Source organism: Malaclemys terrapin, chromosome 11 (assembly GCF_027887155.1).
Source record: "Malaclemys terrapin pileata isolate rMalTer1 chromosome 11, rMalTer1.hap1, whole genome shotgun sequence".
Lineage (NCBI taxonomy): Eukaryota > Metazoa > Chordata > Testudines > Emydidae > Malaclemys > Malaclemys terrapin.
Window position 1 is genome coordinate 7818264 of NC_071515.1, and position 26255 is coordinate 7844518.

At 50.4% G+C, this 26255-nt stretch overlaps 3 protein-coding genes across 6 annotated transcripts in view; 1 reads left to right on the plus strand and 2 right to left on the minus strand.

The window, feature by feature from the left end:
- Positions 1-26255, minus strand: part of LOC128845295 (UDP-glucuronosyltransferase 1-6-like) — a 130119-nt gene that overhangs the window by 34653 nt on the left and 69211 nt on the right. The window contains exon 1 of one of the 4 annotated variants that reach the window (XM_054043767.1): positions 18658-19536. The exons of the other annotated variants lie outside the window; for them this stretch is intronic. Coding sequence (XP_053899742.1) covers positions 18658-19521 — 864 coding nt within the window. The 5' untranslated portion in view covers positions 19522-19536. Of the gene's footprint in view, positions 1-18657; positions 19537-26255 lie in introns of those variants that run through there. 4 annotated transcript variants of the gene reach the window in all.
- On the plus strand, positions 412-12368 carry LOC128845296 (syncytin-2-like). The gene is made up of 2 exons (XM_054043771.1): positions 412-452; positions 10075-12368. Exon 2 carries the CDS (start codon positions 10419-10421, stop codon positions 11892-11894), a length of 1476 nt encoding a protein of 491 aa, XP_053899746.1. The 5' UTR covers positions 412-452; positions 10075-10418; the 3' UTR covers positions 11895-12368.
- Positions 12909-13970, minus strand: LOC128845298 (UDP-glucuronosyltransferase 1A1-like). Its single transcript, XM_054043772.1, has one exon. It carries the CDS (start codon positions 13876-13878, stop codon positions 12985-12987), a length of 894 nt encoding a protein of 297 aa, XP_053899747.1. The 5' UTR covers positions 13879-13970; the 3' UTR covers positions 12909-12984.

Here is a 26255-nt window from a genome sequence, read left to right on the forward strand (position 1 = left end):
GCTGGCAAACACCGTCCTGCAGAGCCGAGGGAAGAGAATGCTGTGGGGATGCCACAGAGCAGTGACTGAGGATGAGGTAATCATGCTAGTGAACAAGACTGGAAGTGAAACTTATCATACACAAAGTGTTGTCAAACACAGCTACAGCAGTGCTTTACTACTAATGAAATGATACTGATTTATACCAGTGGCAGAATCTCTCATTCCCACCTAGTGACCCAACTTTTCAAGTGACCCATTCACGGGATCAACAAAAACTTGCTCCTTAACCCAGGTGGTAATTTAAAAAGGGTGAAGCAGAATGTTTGGGACAGGTGCCAGTCTAATAGGAGGTTCTCCTGTTACAGGTTTCACTACGCTCGTTGGATTCAAAATAAGACAAGACTTTGCAAAAGCCTTGAAGCGTGTGAACTGTGCTGGATCTTGAAATTCCATTAGCTTGCTGTAATAAGGTACTTAAACACATAGCATGTCTGTTACAATTTATAAACCCATGCTCCTAGTACAAACAGTAGTTCAAACACTGGGCTAAATCCTATTTCCACTCAGTGGAAAATCTCCTACTGAGTTCAAGGTGGACCAGGATTTGACCATTATTTTCAAAGATAGCTTTTATGATGTGTACTATCTTGGTGATAACAGGCCACAATTGTTCCCACTCAACATGTTAGTTGCAGTGACTTTGGAGTCATCAGCAGGACCAGATTAACCCATCACTGGCCATAGGCAAACATACACTCCTGGGCCCCTTACTTTCTAATATGAATAATAACAAACAGCTAATAAATGAAAAGAAGGGGAAAAATACACTTTGATTATGTTCCCTCCCATTCAGGTCACTGCAGTAATTCCTGTCTCAGCCTGGTCACTTTCTGCTGTTAGAGAAGGAAGTGGTTTCTTTACCCACTGCCCTTCTGTTTCCTTGGCTCTGCTGGGAATGGCGAAGTGAGTCACAGTTGTGTGTGAGAACTATCTTTGCCCCCTCATCCACTGGTGTGGATTTGCATGCAGATTGAAAGTACTTCACTCACTTGACTGAGTGGCTTTGCAACCTAGTGCATGGTGGGGTTTACAACACCACTGATATTTGGCCTGGCTGCCCCTCTGTCATGTAAAAAAAAAAAAAAATCAAAAACATTCTCCCCGCCCCCCCCACACACACACATATACACCCCCATGAAATTGGGCCCCAGGCACATCCCTTATTTGCCTTTGCATTCATAGAATCATAGAATCATAGAATATCAGGGTTGGAAGGGACCTCAGGAGGTCATCTAGTCCAACTAGGGTGACCAGACGTCCCGATTTTATCGGGACCGTCCCGATATTTCCTTGTTTGTCCCGCGTCCCGACCGACATGCGGTCGGGACAACCGGACAAACAAGGAAATGCCCCGGAGCCTAGAGCCCGGAAGTGCTCGCACCCCCCCCGCCCCGACTCCGCCCCCTACTCCCCCGATTGGCTCCCTCCCCGAATCCCCGCCTCTTCCCCGGGCTCACCATTCCCCCTCCCTCCGCAAGCGCTGGAGGGAGTTCCCGGGAGACTCAGGGGAAGCGCGGGGCCGGGGTGAGTAACAGTCCGGCCTGGCCCCGAGCAGGCAGGACTCAGTCGGGTGGTAGGGAGAGGAGGGGGGCGGCCCGTGGGGCCAGGCGGCGGCTGTTCTCCCCCCGGGGCAGCGGGACACGGGAGCAGCCGCTGCTGCAGCTCCCACTGCCGCGGGGGAGGAAGCGGCCATGGCGCTCCGCGGCTGCGGCGCCCCCGAACCCCCCAAGCCGGGGCCTGCTGCAGGGACCCAGCAGCGCGTACGCTGGGCCCAGCCCCTGGCCGGTCGCGTCTGGGTTGCTGCCCAGCTGGTGCAATCCCGCGGCGGCCCCGGGGCGGAGGCATCGGCAGCCCAGCCCCGTTCGTTCCCCTGCGGGACCCGAGCGGGACGGGAGGGCTGGGGCCTGCTGCCCCCACTCCGGGGCCGCCACGGGATAGCACCGGCTGGGCAGCAGCCCAGACGCGACTGGCCAGGGGCTGGGCTGGGCGCAGCGTGCGCGCTGCTGGGTCCCCGCAGCAGGCCCCGGCTCGGGGGTTCGGGGGCGCCAGAGCCGCAGCCGCGGAGCGCCATGGCCGCTTCCTCCCCCGCGGCAGTGGGAACTGCAGCAGCGGCTGCTCCCGAGTCCCGCTGCCCGGGGGGGAGAACAGCCACCGCCTGGCCCTGTGGGCCGCCCCCCTCCTCGCCCTACCACCCAACTGAGTCCTGCCTGCAAGGGACCAGGCCGGACTCTCACTACCCCGGCCCCGCGCTTCCCCTGAGTCTCCCGGGGCCTCCCTCCAGTGCTTGTGTAGGAAGGGTTTTTTTTTTTTTTTTTGGCCCCCCCCCCCCCCCCCCACGTCACACCCCCCCCCCCCCCCGCATCCCGATATTTGTCTTTGGTGATCTGGTCACCCTAAGTCCAACCCCCTGCTCAAAGCAAGACCAATCCCCAACTAAATCATCCCAGCCAGGGCTTTGTCAAGCCTGACCTTAAAAACATCTAAGGAAGGAGATTCCACCACCTCCCTAGGTAACCCATTCCAGTGCTTCACTACTTTCCTAGTGAAAACGTTTTTCCTAATATCCAACCTGGACCTCCCCAACTGCAACTTGAGACCATTACTCCTTGTTCCATCATCAGGTACCACTGAGAACAGTCTAGATCCATCCTCTTTGGAACCCCCTTTCAGGTAGTTGAAAGCAGCTATCAAATCCCCCCTCATTCTTCTCTTCTGCAGACTAAACAATCCCAGTTCCCTCAGCCTCTCCTCATAAGTCATGTGCTCCAGCCCCCTAATCAGTTTTGTTGCCCTCGGCTGGACTCTTTCCAATTTTTCCACATCCTTCTTGTAGTGTGGGGCCCAAAACTGGACACAGTACTCCAGATGAGGCCTCACCAATGTCGAGCCAGCCCTGGTCACCACATGCCGCTGTTGCACATAGTCTTAGAAGTTCTTTTTCTTAGTGAATGGGCAGTAGCCACTGTTTGAAGAATTTGTGTATTATTGCTAGTTTTGTTATGGAGTTTCATTTTGGAGAAGCTGTTGCAAACAACAAGAAACTTTGCACTCTGCCTTAATGTCTCTAAGTAGAAGCTGTTTTTGAGGTAAGAGTTGCTCCCTGGGAACCAGGCATTAGTGTTTTGGTGGAGATTACTAAAAGAGGGATTTGTCTGCTGGATGTTTATGACAACTTCGGTTCCAGGACTGGTGAATATACTATGAATAAACCAATTACACTAAGAAAATACCCGGACTCGACATCACTAATTTCTCATCCAATGAGAAAGCAGCACGCAAGACCTGAACATCTGATACCACTGAGCAGAGGGTGACAATATAAAATACAGTGTGCTTGCCTTGTTAAAGTTGTAGAAGAGGTTTCCTCTCCATTTTTTTGGTATGAAGTCATCTAGAGTAATAATGCTGTTGACAATGCTGCTCTACTGTCTACTGGTTTTACAGTTTTGAAATAATCTTTGTTGTATGTTGAAAATAGTTATAAAATGTGCCATTCTCAGGGAGAGGAGTGGAAAGTTGGATAAAATGTAGTTTTCTTTACACTGTGAAGTTTCCGGATTTGACAAACTGATAAAAAATGTGCAGGTAGCTCTAAGTATGAGGGACTCCTATGTAGCTATAATTGTTGGACAAATGCTTAACAAATTGTTGGACTCTGTGATTTACACATATTATTGTGGGCTGGTGAAGTCTGGGAGGGATTGTATTTCAAGAAGCATAACCCCAGCTGGAGCTCCCAGGCACTAGGGAAAGTATAGACTCTGCCCCTGAATTCTAAAAAACTACCTACTAGAGGTGATGAAGCAGATCCATTTGTTGTTTGCAATCTGATCAAAGCAAGGAGATTAGTTGCATGCTCAACAACGCCAGGAGAGGGGTATCAAAAAGCCACACTGATCTGGGGTCCTGCTTCCAATTGCTTTTTATTTGGCAGAAAAGTTGCTGGAATAATGTTAGCTGTAGTTGGATTTGTAACAAAAGCTATTAAGTGACCTTTCTTAGGGCTACCCCATCCGAGCTTGTTGCTGGGGTATTGGTTTGAGCGTCTGAGTGTCTGTGATTACTCTGCTGATTTTGTGAAACTAGAAGTGCAGAGCCATTAAATTTACTTCAAAGTAAGTCCCCTGAGCAGAGATTTTTAGCCACAATGCTCATCTCACCATGACTCTAAGTAGTGCATAAAGACTAAATAAATAACATTTTTTCCCTTTTATCTTTGGTACTTACAAAGAGCCTATTCACATGGTGTGTGAGGCTGTATTAGCAGTTGTGGGATGAGCCAACCTTGCTAGTCTAGCACTTCAAAACCCCCAAAGGTAGCAGGAGAAAAGTGGGGAGGGTTGAAGGCTACCACCTACACTGTCAAAAGGAGCAAAAGGTAACGGTGGGACAAGGGGCCAGTTGGCACAGGGGAATGCTAGATGTAAGGAGGAGGGGTCATGGATTATGCTGGTGTTGAGTCTGAACTTTTGATGAGCTTAAACTTAACCCAGACTTGATGTCTCTGTCTGAACTTTTAACCGAAGCTCTGACCTGCGAACTACTCATGACACCCCCCCTCCCCTTAAGTAGCCATCTCCCCTTATCTCTTTTTAAATTTACATTTTTAACCTGTTTTATCCTGTAGAATCTTGTTTGATTATGCATGACCATTATGATCTGTTAATCACTTTGTTTACTTCTGTGTATAAATATTGATGCTCACCCCTAATAAACTTGCCACACTTACTCTGAAGCCTTTCAAGCTAAGGATAGTGTGAGCCCGTTGATCAACGAATTGGTGTCTGGTCTCTGACAGATTGTGAGCCCATACCAACTCCGCACGAACTCGGGTGCTGGAGAGGTGAGTGAAGACTTGCTTTTTTACCTAACAATTTGGGGGCTCGTCCGGGATTTCCTTTTGGTGCGGTGCCTCTGTCCAGTGGTCAGACCACTCATATACGAATTGGCAGGCGCCATGGGAGATTTCTCCCAGCCAATTCAATATTGAGGGGTCGTGTACTGGACAGCAGGGTAAACGCCAGTTGGAGGGCTCCTGTCAGACACCATGGGTCAAGGGACTAGTGTGCCTCTTGAGAGTCCGTTGGGGATTGTAAATAAGTTATGGAACGAAGGGAAACTCCCAGTACAGACAGGAATGTCTAGGAGAAAGTTGTACACACTGTGTGTAAGGAATTGGACTGGGTATACCGCGGTATTGGCCAACCCGGAGATGAGGTGGCCTTCGTATGGCTCTTTCGAACAGGCTGCCTTAAGAGGAGTAAGGAGCCAGATCGAAAAAGACCATCCGGGACAGTTATGTTACTGGTTTTGTTGGGACACAGCAGCAGAGCTGTGGAGATCTTTAAAAATTATGGCAGTCAGGTATTCTCCCGAGAGTGAACCCCCTCCATGTTATTTCGATGAAGGGTGTAAACCACGGCGTGTTTTGACTCGTCAGTTGGTCCCCACTGCACCTGCCCCTATTCCTCCGCAGGGGGACTCTCTCCAGGGCGCAGAGGGGAATCTGCAGGACTCCAGGTCGGAATCTCTGCAGAGGGATGAGGGGGAAATGGAAGGGCACACCTCGGGAGGAGTAATTACTAGGCAAATGACCAAGCAGATGCAGCAGGCTGCATACCCCTCCCCTGAGAATAGCCCAGAGGCTGCCTCTGCCAAACCTTTTGTGAGTGATAAAGGTGAAAGTAGAGTAATGCCTTTACAGGTGCACGACCAACCTTTTGTGGGCAATAATGGCCAGTTACAACATACTAATATTGTGGAATATAAAGGATGGCTAGAATGGGACTTGAAAGAGTGGGGACGGTTGTCAGGGTCCTTTGGGGAAAATCCCCGAAAGATCACAGAACTTTTAGAAAGATTGTTTTCAAGTCATAATCCTACTTATACGGATGTAGATCAGTTGTTAAGTAGAGTTTTGACCGGAGAAGAACGTAGTAGATTGTGGATGGCAGAAAGGACATGGGGGGATAGCGATGTGGTTAATATTACTTGGATGGAAAGGCGGGATCAAGCTGCTGGCTGGAATCCCCTAGACTGGAGTCAGCCAAGGCTGACTCAGCTGCGAACAGATCGAGAGCGATTGTTAGAGAGACTCAAAGAAATGGCTCGCCGCTCGCCTAATCAGGCTAAGTTCATGCAGATTCGGCAGGAATCTGATGAGCCACCCAGAAAGTTCTGGTCGAGGCTATTGGAGGGGGCCCGAATGTTCACTCAGATGGATCCTGAGAGAGAAGCAGACCACCCTACTCTTATTTCGTTTTTTGTGAATCAGTCAGTGCCCCCTGTAAGGGAATATTTCTTAAAGTTTCGCCCTGGTTGGGGAGGTGAGTCAGTCACTTCAGTGTTGGACGTAGCTGATTTTGCATGGGAGAAAGAAAGGGAAAGTAGTAAAAAGAAAGAGAAAAAGGAAGAATATAAGTTGATGGCTTTAGCTTTTCACGGCGGTGTTCGAGGCAGAGGCCGTGGCCGTGGCAGGGGATTTCAGGGTGCTCGGGGAAGAGGGTCCTGGCAACCCCAGCCACCAGGAAATTGTTTTCAGTGCGGACAGCCCGGTCACTTTAAGCGTGAGTGCCCCTGGGGACGCCCAGAGGGTCCGGTTGCATCCGCAGATACTTACACCAGGGACGAATACACCCCTGCACCACCAGCTCAGCCCGTTCCCCAGGCCTGGATCAACTACGGGCAACAGCAGCAGCTGCAGCAAACTCAGCCTCCTCAATGACGGTACCCCGGGGGCGAAGACAAACAATGTGATGGTCTTATTTCCTTAATGTCTTTAGCCGGCTCCTTCCTCACTTTCTCCCCTCCCAGCAAAGAGCCTGTCTAACCCTTTCAGTCCAGGGACTGCCTGTCTCCTTCCTCATTGATACTGGAGCTACTTTCTCTCTTTTAAATCATGCCCCCTCTCCCTGGCTATCCTCTGAGGTTAAAACTGCAACTGGGGTGGAGAGCAACCCACAGTCTCTGGGACTCACTTTGCCTCTAAATGTTATTTATGCTGATAAATGTTTTTCTCACCGTTTTCTTTTTTCCCCAGCTTGTCCGATCCCTTTGATGGGCCGGGATTTACTCTGTAAGCTTGAGGCTACTTTAACCTGCACTCCTGAAGGGGTAGGATTATTGATGACAGTGTTAGGAGATTCGGCCCCAACTCAGGGTAATTGGGAAACCCCCCCCCCCCTCTCCCCTGACCTCACTGACTTGCCTTTAACCCTCTGGGGAATTTCTGACACTGATGTTGGCCTGCTCCTTTCAGCAGAGCCAGTAAGGATTCAAGTGAAGCCCTCCTTAACCCCCCCGTCAGTCCCTCAATACCCCCTGTCGTTGGAAGCCCGGGAGGGCATCCGCCCCATTATCGAGGGATTCATTGCACAAAAGCTAGTCCGCCCTCAGCGCACCCCCTGTAACACCCCTATACTGCCTGTCAAAAAGCCTCCTAAAAAGGACGGAGACCCTATTCGTTGGCGCTTTGTACAGGATCTACGGGTTGTTAATCAGTATGTGGTCCCTCTTCATGCAGTAGTTCCTGATCCAGCTACTATCATCAGCCAAATCCCCTGGGATGCTGAGTGGTTCACTGTTATTGATTTAAAATCAGCTTTTTTCAGCATTCCTGTGCACCCAGACTCTCAGTATCTCTTTGGTTTCACCTGGGAGGGACAAAGTTATGTCTGGCAACGACTTCCTCAAGGCTACAGAGACAGCCCCACGATTTTCAGCCAATGCCTCCGCCACGACTTGGAAGGCTTCACCAGTCCACAGGGATCCACGTTAGTCCTATACGTAGATGACATCCTATTAGGTAATCGCGAAGAAGCTGCCCTCCGCATCGATGGTAAGGCACTTTTATTATACCTACACACCAGAGGCCACAAGGTAGACCCTAACAAGATTCAGTGGGTCTCACAGAAGGTCCGATATCTGGGCTTCCTGTTAACCCCAGAGGGAAGACAAATGGACCCAGTCCGCATAAAGACTATCCAAAACTGCCCTCTGCCAAACACCAAGAAACAACTTCGAGGTTTCTTAGGATTAATTGGCTTCTGTCGCCCCTGGTTACCGTCCTGCGGGGAGTTAAGCAAACCGCTCCACCGACTCACTGCTAACCTTGCTCCTGACCCTTTGCAGTGGTCCCCGGACACAATCCAAGCCTTTCAGTTACTCAAGGACAGTGTGGCCTCCTCCATGTCTCTCCGCCCCCCCAATTATAGCAAACCCTTTCACCTTTTTGTCCACGAGAGGGGCGGAATTGCTAGTGGCGTCCTTACCCAGCTGAGCGGGCCCCACCATTTCCCGCTTGCTTTTTACTCTCAGCAGATCGACCCTGTCGCTCAGGGAACCCCATCCTGCACCCAGACTCTGGCAGCAGCTGCCCTGCTGATCACAAAGGCAAAGAGCCTGACCCTGGGTCATTTTACCACGGTTTGGACCTCTCATGCCTTGTCAGCCCTTCTGCGTAGGGGCACAACCCAAGTCTTTTCGGCCCATCGCCAGCAACAGGTAGAGGCCGAACTCTTGGAAGACACTAACCTAATTTTTGAAAGGTGTGGGCCCCTTAATCCAGCTACCTTGCTTCCTGACCTGCCAGTCCTCCAGGATCAGCACGACTGTGTGGAAGTAGTTTATAGCATCTTACAGATAAGGGACAACCTGTTTGACGTGCCACTGGACAACCCTGATTGCATCCTCTTCTCGGACGGAAGCTCCTTCTATGTTGATGGCAAGCGTTTCACCGGTTATGCAGTCACCTCTGAATGGGACATTCAAGAGTCCGCCTCACTGCCAGGCAACTGGGGAGCCCAAGCCGCCGAACTCTATGCCCTGGCCCGAGCTTGCCAGTTGGCCGCTGGTAAGACCGTTACCATTTTTACTGATAGCAAGTATGCTTTTGGAGTTGTGCATTGTCACATCCACCTCTGGAAGTTTCGAGGTTTCCAGACAGCTGCCGGTAAACCCATTCAGCACCTCCCCCTCATCCACAAGCTTTTGGACGCCCTCCAAGAACCCTCGGTCCTGGCTGTAGTTCACTGCCGGGCCCATACTAAAGATGATAGCTCCGTCACCCGTGGGAATGCCCTGGCTGACGCCTCCGCCAAGACGGCTGCCGTCTTACCCTTAGCCATGCCCATGTTGGCTATTGCAGCCTCCTCCTTTACTCCACCATACCCCGTACCAGTACCCGCTGCTGAACTACAGTCGTGGGAGAGCCTCGGAGCCACTCTGGTCAAAGGGACCTGGCTTATCCCGGATGGCCGAGCCTGCCTTCCTCGCTCCACATACCCCGTGGCAGTTCGCTGGCACCATGATAAGGGGGGTCACTACGGCACGCACGCCCTTGTGGACACCATCGCTCGCTTTTGGTATGCTCCAGGCATTCAACCCTACTGCCTGTCAATAGTGAAAGCATGCAGCACATGTCAGCGTAATGGACCTGCTCCGCCTCTTAAAAAAATTAAGGGTGGAAGACCTCCGCCTGCTGCTCCATTTCAACATCTTCAAATTGACTTTGCAGATATGCCAAAGGCTTTTGGGAAAAAGCACCTCCTTGTTTTGGTTTGCCCTCTGACTTCCTGGGTCGAAGCTTTTCCTACTGCTAATTGTACTGCCGCCACAGTGGCGAAGATTCTCCTTAGAGACATTGTACCCCGTTTTGGCATCCCTCTCGTGCTTGACTCAGATCGCGGACCTCACTTTACTGGTCATGTCCTTGGCCGTTTAGAACAAGGACTGGGCATTTCACACTCCTTTCATACACCCTACCACCCTCAGTCTAGCGGGAAAGTTGAGCGTATGAATAGGGAGCTTAAGTTTACATTGGCTAAATACTGTCAGGAAACAGGATTAAAGTGGCCTCAGGTACTTCCCTTGGTCCTGTTTCACCTTCGTACTCGCCCAACCCGTGTATTGGGATTATCCCCCTTTGAACTGCTCTATGGACACCCCCCTTTCAAAGGCGGGGCGCTACCACGTGCTGATGTTTCACTATTGGGAGGGGATCATATGACCGCGTGCCAGTTTCTCTCCCTACAGGCTCGCCTCCGTACCCTTTGGAAAGCCTCGCAGTTTTCCCAGACCGTGCCGCTGGAAGAACAGATCCACCCGTTCCAACCAGGGGACTTCGTCTGGGCCAAAAAGTTCATTCGTGGCGACACCCTCCAGCCGAGGTTTACTGGACCCCACCAGGTTCTTTTAGCAACCCAGACTGCAGTGTTCCTGGAAGGACGCAAATCCTGGATCCACCACTCCCACGTCAAGCCAGCCGTAGTGGACCACAGTGACGGACCAGCAGCTCTTGCCACCACTGAGGACACTGCCTCTGACCAGTGGACCAGCTTACCTCTTTCAGACATCAGACTTAAATTAACTCGGAAAAAATGAGAGGACCTTTTATTCTGACAACTGTATGTTTTTTATTGTGCCTTTTTCATTTATTTTCTGCTTATGAAGATAATGCTTTTATTAGATATTCCCATGAGGTTAAAACTCGTATTTTAGGAAATAGAAGTAATTGCTGGGTATGTACTCAATTTCCAGTAAATGTAGAACAAGGACTCCCCTTCACACCCATTCCCCTGACCACTGCTAATATGACTTGGATGCCACCGGCTAAAATAAAAGATCCAGTCCAACACAATCTTACATGGGACAAAACAGGAGTGCCAATTAACAGATATCTCAGGGTAACCAATCAGACAGGATCATTGTGTTTTGTTAAAGAAAAGGAGTCAACTTTTGTGGGAACAAGTAAATGCAACATGTATTTTAATGGCACCGCTTTTAGTAAAAATCTTGGCTTCAAGCCTTGCGCATCCCACTTATCCCACATGTGGATCCCTCACCCCAATCCAACTTTTTCATGGGTGGGTAGGCCTTCAGAGTCAGCTTTTAAGAAGCCCTGCTCAGATCACAAGGGTATCCAACTAATTGCTAAGGGACGTACGATTGCCTTCTACAACTGCTCAAGCAGTACTACCCTGCCCTTTGAAAACACCACTACCAAATTGTGCCTCTGTAGTTCGCACAACGACCCCTCTGCGTTACCAGGGGAACAGTGGTCCAACGGGTGGTGGGTTACCTCCTACTTTGAGAAATGGAATACCCGAAACGCATTGTATGGAACATACTGGGTGTGCGGGCCCAAAGCTTATTACTTTCTCTCCCCTGATTGGGCAGGGTCATGTTATTTGGCATGGCTAGCACCGCCTTCTCGCATCTCCCTCACTCCCCCTCATTTTCCCCACGTTTGTAACATCCGTGAAACCTTCAGAGACATTAATATCCGTGATGGTTTGTCGTGGCAGCGGTGGGCTGGTCTCATTAGCTTGAGGGGTGGTGTCATCCGTCTACAGGGACTACTAGAATCTTTAACCAATGAAACTGCGACCCTATTTGAGAATCAGGCCGGGGAAATGTCCCAGCTGCGCCAGTTAGCTTTGCAAAACCGAATGGCTTTAGACATAATGTTAGCAGCCCAGGGAGGAACTTGCGCTCTCATAAATGAAGAATGCTGTGTTTTTGTAAATGACACCTACTCTGACACTTTTCAACGTACCAAACATCTAAGGGAAATAGCTAAGGACTACTCCTCTGGCCAGCCACCTTATGATTGGTGGGGAGCCTTATGGAATTGGCTGCCTGGATTTGGGTGGGTTAAAAAACTCTTGGTGGGTATTGTTGGGGCCATAGTAATCCTTATAATACTGTGTTGCTGTATTCAGTGTGTCCCCTCCCTCATAAACTCATGTAGGTTAGTTTATTCTTTTCCAACTTCAGCCAAGGGCCTTACTCTCTTCGAGTTGGCCCAGGCTGAAATTGCCAAGCGGCCCTTGGCTCCTTTAAATGGGGTGTAGCTTTTGGTAAATAGTTATCCCAAAGCTACAAATGGAGGAATGTTGAGTCTGAACTTTTGATGAGCTTAAACTTAACCCAGACTTGATGTCTCTGTCTGAACTTTTAACCGAAGCTCTGACCTGCGAACTACTCATGACACCCCCCCTCCCCTTAAGTAGCCATCTCCCCTTATCTCTTTTTAAATTTACATTTTTAACCTGTTTTATCCTGTAGAATCTTGTTTGATTATGCATGACCATTATGATCTGTTAATCACTTTGTTTACTTCTGTGTATAAATATTGATGCTCACCCCTAATAAACTTGCCACACTTACTCTGAAGCATTTCAAGCTAAGGATAGTGTGAGCCCGTTGATCAACGAATTGGTGTCTGGTCTCTGACAGATTGTGAGCCCATACCAACTCCGCACGAACTCGGGTGCTGGAGAGGTGAGTGAGGACTTGCTTTTTTACCTAACACTGGCAACCCCAAACCAAGTGATACTTGGCAGTTTCTGTTGCATTTGCTTTGAAAGTGGGGTGCATGAGCCCAGACACACCGAAATTGAAGACGTGTGTATGAACTCTTACGGACCAAAACTCTTATGTTTTGCAAAGCTATATGGGCAGTCCCAGGAGAAAGCCGATGGAAGAGGGAGCAGACATAATTTGTTAATTATGCCCCTTATCTTTTAAAATTACATGAAACAATGTGACTTTTTCAGCCAAGTCTACATTAGATATACAGTTATAGATGGTACAGAGCACATAATAAAGTGATTGCTAACAGCATTTCCCTTGCAACTTCAGTATTTTTGTTTTGTTTATATGGAGATATTCCTATCTCCTAGAACTGGAAGGGACCCTGAAAGGTCATTGAGTCCAGTCCTCTGCCTTCACTAGCAGGACCAAGTACTGATTTTGCCCCAGATCCCGAAGTGGCCCCCTCAAGGATTGAGTTTACAATCCTGGGATTAGGGGTCCAATACTCAAACCACCAATCTATCCCTCCCCCCACCAAACAAATCACTAACCTGAGACAATGGCTTCTTCTGTCCACAATTGATCCCTCCAATAAAGACCATATTGGGCATCACAGGCATGGGATACTCAAAACACAAAATCAACTCTTTTCAGCCAAATGGATCCATGACTTAAAAGTTCCTTCATGGTCATCGGTCTTTGCAGAAAATCAGAGGCCAGACTTTCAAACTGTGAATAAGCAATGTCACAGAGAAGGGATTCTGATGAGCTGATTAATAGGTTCTTCACACGCTGGGTAAATGTCATATGGTCTGTGTTAGATGAAAGCATTCTTGGGACATAAGAAGGTGGGTTTGGACATTGAGCAGCCTCAGACTCGACACCACATGGGATTCCCCGTAAGAAGAAAATAGAAGGGATAGAAAGATGCAAAGCTATGATCTGTCCACAAGGCAACATGGGATCTGTAAAGACAGCATCAAAGTTACTCCCTTCAATGTATTCCATCAGCTCTCTGTTGTACAGTAAGTGTGTGCAAGTGGCTAAGAGCAGAGCAGAGGTGTTTTTAACATTTTCAAATATTTTAATAATCCTTAACGGAAAAGGTTGTTCCTTAAAATTGGTCTCGGCAAACGTGAGAAAATGTCCATCCAGGTCTTCCTTTGTGAAAGGCACAAGATACGTTTTCATCATGTACGACTCTGATGCTCCTATGAACAGATTTATTTCTGGTGCAACAACAATTATTTCATGTCCTCTCTTCCTTAGTTCATTGAGCACTGCTTTCATGCTGAGCCAGCGACTTCCATCCATAGGCATCACAAGCAGCTTCCCAGCAGCAGCAAAACTTAACAAGAACATGAAAAGAAGCAGCACTGTGGTAAGTGCGCGCTGACGACGAACCCCAGGATACATTTCTCCTTTGAAAGCCCAGTGCGTACGCACAGCCATATATGGCCAAGTTTTATACCAATAACCACACCCTGTGGATTTATGGCAACACTTCAAAATTCCAACCATGTACCTTGTCAGTTTGTCAAGTGTTTATTGTTAGATGGCTGCACCCTATGAAACGGGGAGGGGATTAGGGATTGTAAAAGCCTGACATTAGAATTGCAAATTGACAATGGGTGTGCTTGCTCCTACAAGATACCTTCAAGGAAATCTTTGCTATTGAACATGCTCCAAGAACAAGTAATTCTTTAACCATTATAGCCTATTATTCTTTTACAATGACACCTATTCCTGGGATAAAAGAGCACAGCTGTTTCATCTTAACATATTGCTATGTTGCAGGGGACTCTTACAGTCACTGTTTTAGGGCTAGTCTACACCAGATGCGCTACAGCGGGGCAGCTGCATTGTAGCCAAGGTCAGATTAACTTTTTGTGGGCCTGGTGCCAAACATATTTCTGGGCCTCCATTGGGGAAATAGGGCATGTGATGGGGGGCGGTCTGCAGAGCAAGGGGCCGGTTGGGGGCAATGAGGCACAGCGCAGCAGGAGTGGCCTCACTGAGCCCAGCACAAGGGCACTGTTTACAAACCCACAACTGCTAGACACACACTGGTCTGCCCAGCCCTGCACTGCCAGCGTGCCCATTCCACGGCACCCCTTGCCCAGTGCCCCCTCATCCAGAGACTTCCCCCATAGATCCCTATGCCCAGCACCCCCTGCCCAGAGACCCTTCTCCCTGACCTCCCACCACAACTGCACAGCACTCTGCACACCAGTCCATACCCCCTGCCCAGCTCCTCCACCCACAGATCCCCTACTGTCCAGCACCCCCTTCACAGTCCCACCAACACAGCTGTACAGCGCCCCATATTCCTGAGGGAATTCTGCATCAAATTCTGTGCATAATATTTTAAAATTCCGCTTTTTTTTTTTTTTTACAATAAATAAATGTGGAAGCTCCACCATGGCAGTGGGGGGCACAGGCCACTGGCTGCATGGAGGTGGGAGAATATCCTGCAGCCTTCCCCGGCCCCCTGGGACAGGGACTTGGCAGTGACGCTGAACCTGACCCTGACACAGCACAAGGGCCATGCCTGCCACAGAAACACCCTGGGGCCCTGTCCCTTTTGCACCAGGCACAACAGATGTGGGCAGGGAGGCTCAGTCTGGCAGTAGGATCCAAGTCCAGAGGGACTTAGTGTGGGGGGATCCAGATGGGAGTAGAGGGTTCTGTGTGGGGCAGTCTGGATGCAGGCAGTTCAGTGGGGGATCTGGATGCATAGGGAGGTTCCAGGTGCAGGGGCAATGGGAGTCTGCAGGGGGGACCAAGTGACAGTGGTTGAAGCTCAGAGGGGAGTGGTGGGGGTGGGTCTGGGTGCAGGGGAGGTGGGGTTCATTTGGGTGGGGGTCTAGGTGTAGGTGGTTGGGGCTTAGTGGGGAGGGCATCTGGGGGGCTCATTGGGATGGTACAGATGCAGGGGAGATGGGTCTTGTCAGGGTGAAGGTTTGATGGGCCTGCTTAACAGGGGAGCCCCAGCCCCTGCCAAGGGGATCTGCACGCTGGGCCCCCGCATTCCCATCCCCTTCTCTTCCCCATCCCATGCCCCTTCCCCACTGCTCCATCTCCTCCCCATCCCACGCCCTGCCCCACCGTGAGCACTCACTGTTGTACAAAATGAAGGATGGGTCCCAGCACACAGAAGGGAGCTTTAACCAGCACTAGGACCCAGAAGGTGGCGTTCAGCTGCAAAGTCCAGGGAGCTGAGCAGCACCTTCTTTTTTCAGCTGGGCTGCGCAGCTCTGCGTTCACAGAAGGGGGGGGAAGGGGGTGGACAGTGGCATGTGACCTTGCACCCCATATGGCCGCCACCCCTTGCCTCTATTTGCAGTGGCCCCAAACTATGCTATGAACATTCCCGATCCCACCCCCCGTTCCTCCTTCACTTTCTGCAGGGAAGCAAAGAACACTGCAGGAGGGGGACCTGGGCTGTTTTCATTCCCCCTGGGGCCCAGGAGTACCCCACACAGACCCCCACTGCCCAGCACCATCTCCAGAGACCCACTCCCCCTGCCCTGCCTGCCCCACAGCCATACTCACTGGCCCGCTGGGTGGGGGCTATTTGCATTGCCTAGGCTGAGCCAGCATCACAGCTGGGGCCGGTCAGGGATCAGAGTGGAAGGGGCCTGCCCAGGCTGGCCTCCCTCAGAACCCCCCTCCCCCCCCTCCAAGGCCGGCCCCTGCACAGGTCCCAGGCAGCTCAGCCCCAGGAGGTGGCAGGCAGAGCAAGACCATCCGGAGCCGGAGCCGCGCTGGGGAGCAGGGCAGGCAGACCTCTGTGGGACGTGACCCCCGAGACCTCCCCAGCCCAGCCGGCGGAGGAGCGAGTGGGCAGAGGAGGCGGGGCGTGGCGGGGATACCTGGGCTGGCTGGACAGTTGAGAGAGCACGGGGGAGGGGCTGGAGAGGAGAGGAGCCACCCTGCGGTGGCCCCTCGGCTGGCAGCGCAAGTGAAGTGCAGCGCCCAGCGGGCTGACAGGCCCCTGTTGAGCATGGGCCTGGTGCCAGGGCGCCTCTGGTGCCATTGTAAACCCAGTACTGGCTGTAGCGTGTCTGGTGAAGACACTTTATGCTGACAGGAGAGAGTTCTCCTGTCTGTGTAATAAATCCACCTCCGTGAGAGTCAGTAGCCATGTCGGCGGGAGAAGCTCTTAGGTCGGTGTAACTTATGTCATGGGGGGGGCTTTTTCACACCCCAGAGCAACATAAGTTCTGCCGAGATAACCGGTAGTGTAGACAAGCCCTATACTAAGATGCCATATAGAGTAATAATGCTGATGTCACTGCTACTCAAGTGTAGGGTTACCATATCTAACAAATAAAAAAAGAGGACCCTCCACGGGCCCTGGCCCCGCCCTTTTCCCCACCCCCAGCACCGCCCCAACTCCGCCCTAACCCCGCCCCGTCCTCCCTCCCACTCCCAGCCATGCGGAAAGGGCTGCCCGAGCGCTACCGGCTTCACGGTTTGCCGGGCAGCCCCCAGACCCTGTGCCCCCGGCCGGCACTTCCCCAGCGCAGCTGGAGCCCGGGAGGGGAAGCGCCCAGCCGGGGGCGCAGGGTCTGGAGGCTGCCCGGCAAACCGTGAAGCCGGTAGCGCTTGGGCTTCGGGCAGCCCCCTTGCCTCCGGACCCTGCGCCCCCAGCCGGGCACTTCCCCTCCCAGGCTCCGGTGGCGCAGGGTCCGGAGGCATGGGGGCTGCCCAAAGCCCATAGCGCTCGGGCAGCTCGGCTCTTAAGCAGAGCTGAAGAGTCAGGGGAGGAGCAGAGCCGCCATTTTCCCGGACATGTTCGGCTTTTTGGCAATTCCCCTCCGACGGGGGTTTGAGTGCCGAAAAGCCGGACATGTCCGGGAAAAAGAGCACGTATGGTAACCCTACTCAAGTGCCTACAGGTTGTTTTTTTTTCCCCAGCTGCATTGGAATAATCAATGAGGTCCCAGGGCCTTCACAGCCTGCTCCACAGTTCTCATAACAATGTTAAATCACCTACATTTCACTTGTTGTCTATACATCGCTTCACAGATGCATCTATTTTAAGAACAGAAGGAACTATTAGATCATCTTAGTCTGACCTTCTGTATAACCCAGGCCATAGAATTTCACTGTTACCCCGCTACTCAGCCCAATAACTTGTATTTGACTACAGCATATCATAAAATGTGTCTACTATATATACACACTCAGGGCCGGCTTTAAGCCGATTTGGCCAATTCCCCGGAATGGGGCCCCGTGCCTCAGAGGGTCCCGCAACGTCCAGGGCTGCCGGCGGAGCGGGGAAAAAAAAAAGCCACGTCCTGCTTCTCCTCCTTTCCTCCAGCGCTTGCGCCACCATACAGCTGATCAGCGCAAGTCTGGGAGGGAGGGGTGAGGACTGAGGAGGAGGAATGCAGCGTGCTTAGGGAAGACGTGGGGCCAGGGCGGGGATTTGGGGAGGGACCCAATGGGGCAGGGACGGGGTGGGTCTGGGGGCAGGGGCAGGGCCAGGGCGGGGATTTGGGGAGGGATCCAATGGGGCAGGGAGGGGGTGGGGCCGGGACAGAGTTGGGGGGGCGCGAGACAATTCACGTCCCGGCGTGGGGCCCCGCACCTGCTAAAGCCGGCCCTGTACACACTACAGCATATATCTAAGATGGTACACACTGTACACCAGGTGTGGGCAAACCTTTTGGCCAGAGGGCCACATCTGGGTGGGGAAATTGCTTGCAGGGCCGGGGCAGGGGGTTGGGGTGCAGGAGGGAGTGCGGGGTGTGGGAGGGGTGCAGTGTGCAGGAAGGGGATCAGGGCAAGGGGTTAGGGCAGAGGAGGGGTGCGGAGTGTATGAGGGGGCTCAGGGAAAGGGGTTGGAGTGCAGGAGGGATGCAGGGTACGGCAGGGGACTCAGGGCAGGGAGTTGGGGTGCGGGGTGCAGGAGAGGTTCAGGCTCTGGGGTGGCAGTGGTGTGCACTGGGGCCAGGGCAGGGAACAGGGAACTGTGGCCAATGGGAGCTTCGGGGGAGGTACCCACAGGCAAGAGCAGAGCATGGAGCCCTCTGCCCCCCTCCCCGAGGGGCTGCAGGAACGCAGTGCTGGCCGCTTCTGGGAGCAGCATGGGGCCTGCAGCGCCACGGGGGTGGCAATCCCGCGGGCTGGATCCAAAGCCCTGAGGGGCCAGATCCGGCCCGCAGGCCATAGTTTGCCCACCCCACTGTATGCTATGTGGAAAAGTTAATGTTGGTGCCTTATCTTGTCTATGCTTTCTTCCTGAGCATATATGTTTTCTTCTATAATCTGTGAAACTCTGCCACGTACCTGAGATAGGTTCTTCCCCTCCTCACAGTTTATACCTCCTATGAAGACCATGTTGGGCATCACTGGTTTGGGATACTCAAACACGAAATCGTATCTCAGGAGCCATATGGAGCCATTTCTGTAAAGTGTTGGTAAGTGCACATCTCTCTGGAGAAACTTTGAGGCAATGTCTTGGTATTTGGTATACAAATCCTTAAACAGTGGTGTCTCTAAAGAGCTAGCAAATAGGTTCAGCACTCGCTGGGTAAATGTCATGTGGTCGGTGTAGCTGGTATAGCATCTTGGGACATAAGAAACAGGGTCTGGACATTTAGTCACTGCATGCTCTAAATTGCAGGGAAATCCACGAAAGAAGTACACGGAAGGGATGGCTAGATACTCTGCCAAGATCACCCCACATGGCAAGGCTGGGTCTGTGAAGAGTGCATCAAATTTACTCTCTTCCAAGTATCGTATGATTTCTCTGTTCTGCAGGAGGCTGTCACAGTTGTAGAAGAACAAGTCCAGTACAAACATGACGCTGCTGTATGCTTCTATGATCATAGTAGGGAAGGAGACCTCATGAAAGGGCTGGTTAGCAAACAAATGAAGACGATAGTCTAGCTCTTCCTGGGTGTAAGGCACAGCATACGTTTTCCTTGTGTAATGCTCTGATTCTTTCAAGTGCAAATTGACTTCTGGAGCAAGCACTACTATTTTATGCCCTTTCTCACTGAGCTTCTCCAACACTGCACGCATGCTGAGCCAGTGACTTCCATCCTGAGGGATCACCAGCAGCTGCCCACCTTCCACAAACCCCAAAGACACTAAGAAAAGAAAAAACCCTGCAGCAAACTGGTAAAGTCTGGCAATGACTGGAGCCATCTGAAAGCTGGAAGTAGATGCTTTGATTCTGCAGATGTTAGAAACCACTTTTTATAGCTGAACTAACACCACCCAGACTTTAGCACTGCTTGCAACCTTTTTGAACTTACTGTCTCATTTATTTTAAACTCTGTGGAGTTGGCAAAAGAAAACCTTTCCAGCTCTAATGGACAAATTCTACCTTTGGATCTGCAGGCACCATTTTCATTCAAGAAGAATGTCTTTGATTTACTCATTAACTTAACGTCCATTTCTCTGCTGAGTCCCTGGCCCAGTGCTGTGTTTTGAGGAGCACTCAATGGAATAAAAAAAAAAAAAAAAAAAAAAAAAAAAAAATAATGGAGATATCCCATCTCCTAGAACTGGAAGGGACCTTGAAAGGTCATCGAGTCCAGCCCCCTGCCTTCACTAGCAGGACCAAGTACTGATTTTGCCCCAGATTCCCAAGTGGCCCCCTCAAGGATTGAACTCACAACCCTGGGTTTAGCAGGCCAATGCTCAAACCACTGAGCTATCCCTCCCCCCCAGAATAGAGGGGACGCACTTCGTCCCATAGTGATCCAGCATTTTAAATTTACCAGCACAAACCTGAAACAGATCAGACAAGAGGGAAAGCCTAATGAACACTTCTGTATCTCTTTAGACAGTAGACAAGTGTTAGAACCTTTCAAGGCTGGATGATGACACATTTCATCAGTCATTAGAGAAATGCAGTACTTAACACACACAAAATGACCCTACACAATTGACCTTTCCATCAATAAATATATTGCATCAATTGTTTGCTGGATGTGGAATACAAGGAAGAGTGACTTTGCAATTCAAAGTAAGCCAAGCATATGCTTCATATGTAGTTCTCCCTTAACACTCAGTCTTGGTTGGTTTTCCTAGTGCAAAGCTTATAAGGTCATCTCCTGACATTGCTTTTAGATACTGCATTTTTAAATTAGGAGTCCGGTACATGAAATGGTGACAAGATATGATGCAAATACCTTTTTTTATATTGTTCAGAGGTCTGTCTATTAAGAGAGATTTCCCATCACATACAGATTCTCAGTGCAAAAATTTCCAAGATAGACAAGTGAACACAACAGGAGTTTACTGTACCTTTTTAATCTGAGTTAAGAGATTACCAGAATCAGAGAAATGAAGTGAGCTGGGAAGAGGGCTCCAGAAAGAACAGAGCAATGCAGAGATGGCCCCAAATTTGAATGTTGCTCTCCCAGAAATCTGAGAAAGTTGTGATTCAGATGCAAGTCCACCCTGCAACTCTTAGCCACCTCTGGAAAAAATATCACCTATTTATGCAGAAAATGTTCAAGAGGGACAGAGAAGGAGCTATTTGGAATTATGGGCAATTATTCAGCAGTCCTAATAAAGAGGAGACAGAACTGAGTGCACTGGGAAGAGGCTGCTTTCCCCCTCTTTTGACGGAAATGGATCTATATTTTTAGATTGGATAAGAAATAGGGGATCTTTGGTCTTTGCCTTGAATTAAAAGGCTAAGGTACGAAGTACTCATTGTGACACTGCACCCCATATTCTTCATAGTGATATTATTATGCTATCGTTAAAGTATAATTATGATGCATTTTATGCAAGATAAGTCATGTGAGGTGTCATTGGGAAAGTTATGATTTTCTGAATATGAGTATCCTATTTGTGTGCATGTATCATTTCTGTATCTGAAGTCATGAATATTGCCTATGTATCTGTATTTCAAATGTAGTTACACCTGGGTAACGCCCACTGGACAAGATGCTTTCAGTCTAGATATCTGGGTGGGAAGGGCCTATTCAGAGCAATGGGCCATTAGGAAAAAGCAATAGGCCTTAGAAGAAGTTTATCTCGCACCTGGGGAGCCTTCCTGAGAACACTACAGACAGCCGCCGAGTAATGGCTGCTATGACTCTACAAGGCCACATGATCAGACCACATGAGGCTGGACTCCATCTTGGGATGTCAGTATTTTTCCACAAACTGGTCTGGGAACCAGTCTTTGAAACAAAGAGTTATATAGCAAAAACTATATACGGCGGGGAGTGGCATCATGTGGTGTACTTTGCTCCCCACAGAAGGAATCTTCTGGAAACACCTGCGGAACAAAGACTGAACTGGGGGAAGTGCTGGACCCAGGCTAAAGGGATTTCTAGCCTGTAAATGGAACATCCGGGGATTCCAAACTGTAAGGCAACTGCAGCTTGCCTCTTAAGAATCTGCAGCCTGCTTGTATCATCTTATAGGGTGAGAATCTGCTAATTCATGACCAATCTCTTTAGTATATTAAGCTTAGTTTGTGTTTTTGTTTATTTGCTACATAATCTGCTTTGATCTGTTTGCTATCCCTTATAATCACTTAAAATCTATCTTTTGTAGTTAATAAACTTGTTTTTGCTTTATCTAAACCAGTGAATTGGAGTGAAATGTGTGGGAATCATAACTCAGGGGCAAAGGCTGTTGCATATTCCTCTCCACATTGAGGGAGGGGCCGAATTTTATGAGCTTACGCTGTACAGTTCCCTGTGCAGTGCAAGACGGTACAATTTTTGGTTTATACTCAAGAGAGGCTGCGTGCCTGGAAAGCTGGGAAATTGGCTGCTGTCTGCTGCATGTATTTGAGTAGCTTGGGTGAAGCTGCTCTCTCAGGTGGGTCAGTTTGGGTATGTGGCGCCACCTGCTGTCGTGCTGGGTGATAACAGGGCCTGGCTGTGTCCCCAAACAGCGTGAGCAGGGCCAAGCTAACTGAGTGGTTAGAGGGGCCCAGCGGTTCCCACAGCTCCCAGACTGCACCCCAGGGGTGACAACTCATCCCACTCATGTCAACACTTTATTCTTTTCATTCTACAAACAGGCTACCAAATGCAGGTTATCCTTTCAACTTTCCCTTTGCATTTGAAAGGCCACAGTTGGCCTGAGACTCTCAAATGCAAAGTGCTATCTCTACAACCACACAAAGCAGAGCTTTGTTTAAATCACTTCAGAAGGAACCATTTGTTCAAACTTTATCTAAGTCCTTAAAAAGGAACTGTTCTTCGGCGCAGACTAATAAATTCAGCACGTAGGTTCAGTAGGTAGATACCATGTTGGATGTATGGCTAGTATGATACCTCAGCACATTAGAGGCACAAAGGGTTTCTGTTTAGTGCAAGAGAGAGAGGAGGGCTGTCAGGGAGACTGGTTAAGACCCTGGTATAGACTAAATGAGCCTAGATGCTGAAAGGCAAAAGAGGTCCAGGATTTGTATATTGTGACAGGGTCATGCCAGATGGCTACAGGAGAGTGATAGAAAGCAGATATATTAGCCCCAGATTAAGCAGGTCCCTTTTCCCTGGGTAAGGTAACAGGGGCAGTTCCAGAACAATCAGGAACTTGCTGGACCCAGTTAATGCAGGCAGGCTAATTAGGACACCTGGAGCCAATTAAGAAGCTGCTAGAATCAATTAAGGCAGGCTAATCAGGGCACCTGGTTTAAAAAGCACCTCACTTCAGTCAGTGAGGGGAGCACAAGGAGCTGAGAGTGAGAGGGTTTGCTGCTGGAGGACTGAGAAGTACAAACACTATTTGGCATCAGGAGGAAGGTCCTGTGGTGAGGATAAAGAAGGTGTTGGGAGGAGGCCATGAGGAAGTAGCCCAGGGAGTTGTAACTGCCACACTGCTGTTACAAGAAACACTGTAGACAGCTGTGATCCACAGGGCCCTGGCCTGGAACCCGGAGTAGAGGGCGGGCCTGGGTTCCCCCCATCCCCCTTCCCCCTATTGGATATAAGAGGAGTTGACCTGGACTATAGGTCCCACCAGAGGGGAAGGTCCCTGGCCTTTCCCCCGACCCACCAGGTGGATCAGCAGAGACTGCGGGGATTGTTCTCCTCCCTTTCCCCATGCTGGCCAGTGATGAGGTTAGCTGAGTGAACGGCAGATTTGAGCAACTCGCAAAAGTGGCCAAACTGAGGGCTGCCGTGAATCTCTGAGGCGAGCAAATCCGCCAATAAGTGCAGAACCCACCAAGGCAGAGGAAGAACTTTGTCACAATATGCACTGCCTATGCTTTAAACCGAAGGGAAATCTAGAAATAGAGTGCGCTGAAGAAGTGGGACTCTGCAAAAATCACCCTACAGAGCAATGCTACAGCTATATGAAGCTCTTCAAAGTTACTCTCTGCAAAGTGAGGAGCAATTTCTGTTGCAGTTGTCGAAAATAATAATGTGCAAGATCCTTTCCTGCAGACAAGCTGTGCTGGGTGCCAGCTGAGGAGCTACTGTGAGGGTATGACCGGACTGCAATGACTGGGTGACTGCCTCGAGCTGACTGACCTGAGCTAGCTTAAACCTAGCCAGCTTGGGTTCCGGAGAAGTGCAGTTGCAGCAGCATGAGACACGGTAATGCCAGGGTACAAAATATAGGGGAACAACAGAGTAGGTCGTGCTGGTGGGGAAGAGGCACTGTATGTTTTAAAAAACCCAAAACATTGTCAGATAAGGGAAAAAACTTGAATGAATCAAATTGTATCACAGAATCTCTATGTCTAGAAATTCCATGGATGAATAACAAGAATATAGCAGTAGAAACATACACCTCTACCCCAATATAATGCAGTCGTGGGGAGCCAAAAATCCCTACCGCAATATAGGTGAAACGCTGTTATATCAGGGTAGTGGTGGCAGGGCTCCAGCAGTGATTTAAAGAGCTCAGAGCTCCGGCTGCGGGGAGCCCCAGGCCCTTTAAATCACCGGCGGAGCCCCGCTGCCACAGCCCCGGGGTAGCAGCAGCAGGACTCCGGCGGTGATTTAAAGGGCGCAGCGGCTGGAGCCCAGAGGTCTTTAAATCACCACCGGAGCCGGAGCCCTGGACCCTTCAAAGCGCCACCGGAGCCCTGCTGTTACCGCGCTATATGCAAACCCGTGTTATATCAGGTTGCGTTATAGTGGGGTAGAGGTGTACAACCGACCACTTGACCAGGATAGTGACAGTGTTTGTGAAATACAAAGGGAAGTTAGAAGAGCTACAAAATCAGCAAATGCAATAATAATGGGTCATTTCAACTATGGTCATGTTGACTGGATAAATGTCACATCAGGACAGGGGTCTGAAACACGCGGCCCGCGGGCTCTTCCCTGTGGCCCGTGGAGCTCCGCCCCGTCCCCCCCCCCCCCCGTTACTTCCTGTCGCTGCCAAACTCCCCTCACCCCCGCCCCCCCGAGTTATTTTCTGTGCCTGTTAAGCTCCCCGTGCGCTGCTCCCCAATGTTTGGGGCACCCCCTCCCGGAGTGTCTCCCGGCACCCACTTGCTGCCTCCTCACTGCCCCGGAGCCTGGAGCCTGCAGCACACGTTGAATCCGCTCCGCTCTGCAGGCTGCCGGCTTCCGGCAGGTCCTAGTGTCCCTCTTCACTAGGGCCAGGGCAAGCTGCCCTTCCCCTGCCCTTCTGCCCTAGTCCTGAGCCTCTCTCTTCAGTGAGGTGCTGCCACCCTAGAGTCGCTCTAGGTAAGCGGTGCCAGGCTGGAGCCCGCACCCCAACCCCCTGTCCGGATCCCCCTGCCACATCCCACACCCTCTCGCACCCCAACTTCCTGTCCTGAGCCCCCTGCCACACCCTGCACCCTGACCCCCTGCTGCACCCCTCACCCCTCCTGCACCCCACACCCCAATTCCCTGCCCTGAGCCCCCGCCGTACCCTACACACCTCCTTCACCTCAACTTCTTGCCCTGAGTCCCCATCACATCCCGCACCCCTCCTGCACTGCCTGGGGGCAGAGAGGGAGCAGAGTTGGGGTGAGGACTTTGGGGAAAGGGTTGGAATGGGGGCAGGGAAGAGGTGGGACAGGGGCGGGGCCTCATGGAAGGGGTGGAGTGGGGGCAGGGCTGGGGGCAGCAAGGGGCGGGTGTCAGTGATGCGGCCCTCGGGCCAATGCAGTAGTCCTCATGCGGCCCTCGTGGTCATTTGAGTTTGAGATCCCTGCGTCAGGGTGTGATGCAGGGATAAAATTTCTAGACACCATTAATAACTGTTTCTGGGAGAGCTAGTCCAGGAACCCACAAGGGGGAGGCAATTCTTGAGTTAGTCATAGGCGGAGTGCAGGATCTGCTCCAAGAGGCAACTATAGTTGCATTGCTTGAAAATAGTGACCCTAATGCAATTAAATTTAACAACCTTGTAGTGGGGAAAATACCAACAAACCCCACCAGAGTACTATTTAATTTTTAAAAAGGAGAATCACATGCGAATGAGGATGCTAGTTACGTGGAAATTAAAAAGAGCAGACCCCAGGGTAAATACCTGCAAGCAATATGGAGGCTACTTAAAAAACACCAAAATAGAGGCTCTGACTAAATGCAGACCCCAAATCAAAAGAGACAGTAGGAGGACCAAAAGAGTGCCACCGCGGCTAAACAGGAGACTAATGGAGGCCATTAATGGAAAAAAGGCATCCTTTAAATTTTGGAAGTTGAATCCTAATAAGGAAAATAGGAAGGCGCATACATTCTGGCAAGTCCAATGTAAAAGTATATGAAGGCAGGCCTTCTGAACTTCTTTCTTAGAACTTGCAAAAGATCCAAAAACTAACAGTAAAAATATCTTTTAAGACTATCAGAGTTAAGAAAGCCTGCCAAAGAGGTAGTGGGGCCACTAGAGGGTAAAGGTGTTAAAGGAGCACTCAAGGAAAACAAGGCCATTGTGGAATAGCTAAATGAATTCTTTGCATCAATCTTTACTGCAGATGATGTGGAGGAGATACT

What these genes read in the sequence shown, in the direction of transcription:
- LOC128845296 (XM_054043771.1), top strand. Translation starts at nt 10,419, where the DNA reads ATGAGAGGACCTTTTATTCTGACAACTGTATGTTTTTTATTGTGCCTT.
- LOC128845298 (XM_054043772.1), bottom strand. Translation starts at nt 13,878, where the DNA reads ATGGTTGGAATTTTGAAGTGTTGCCATAAATCCACAGGGTGTGGTTAT.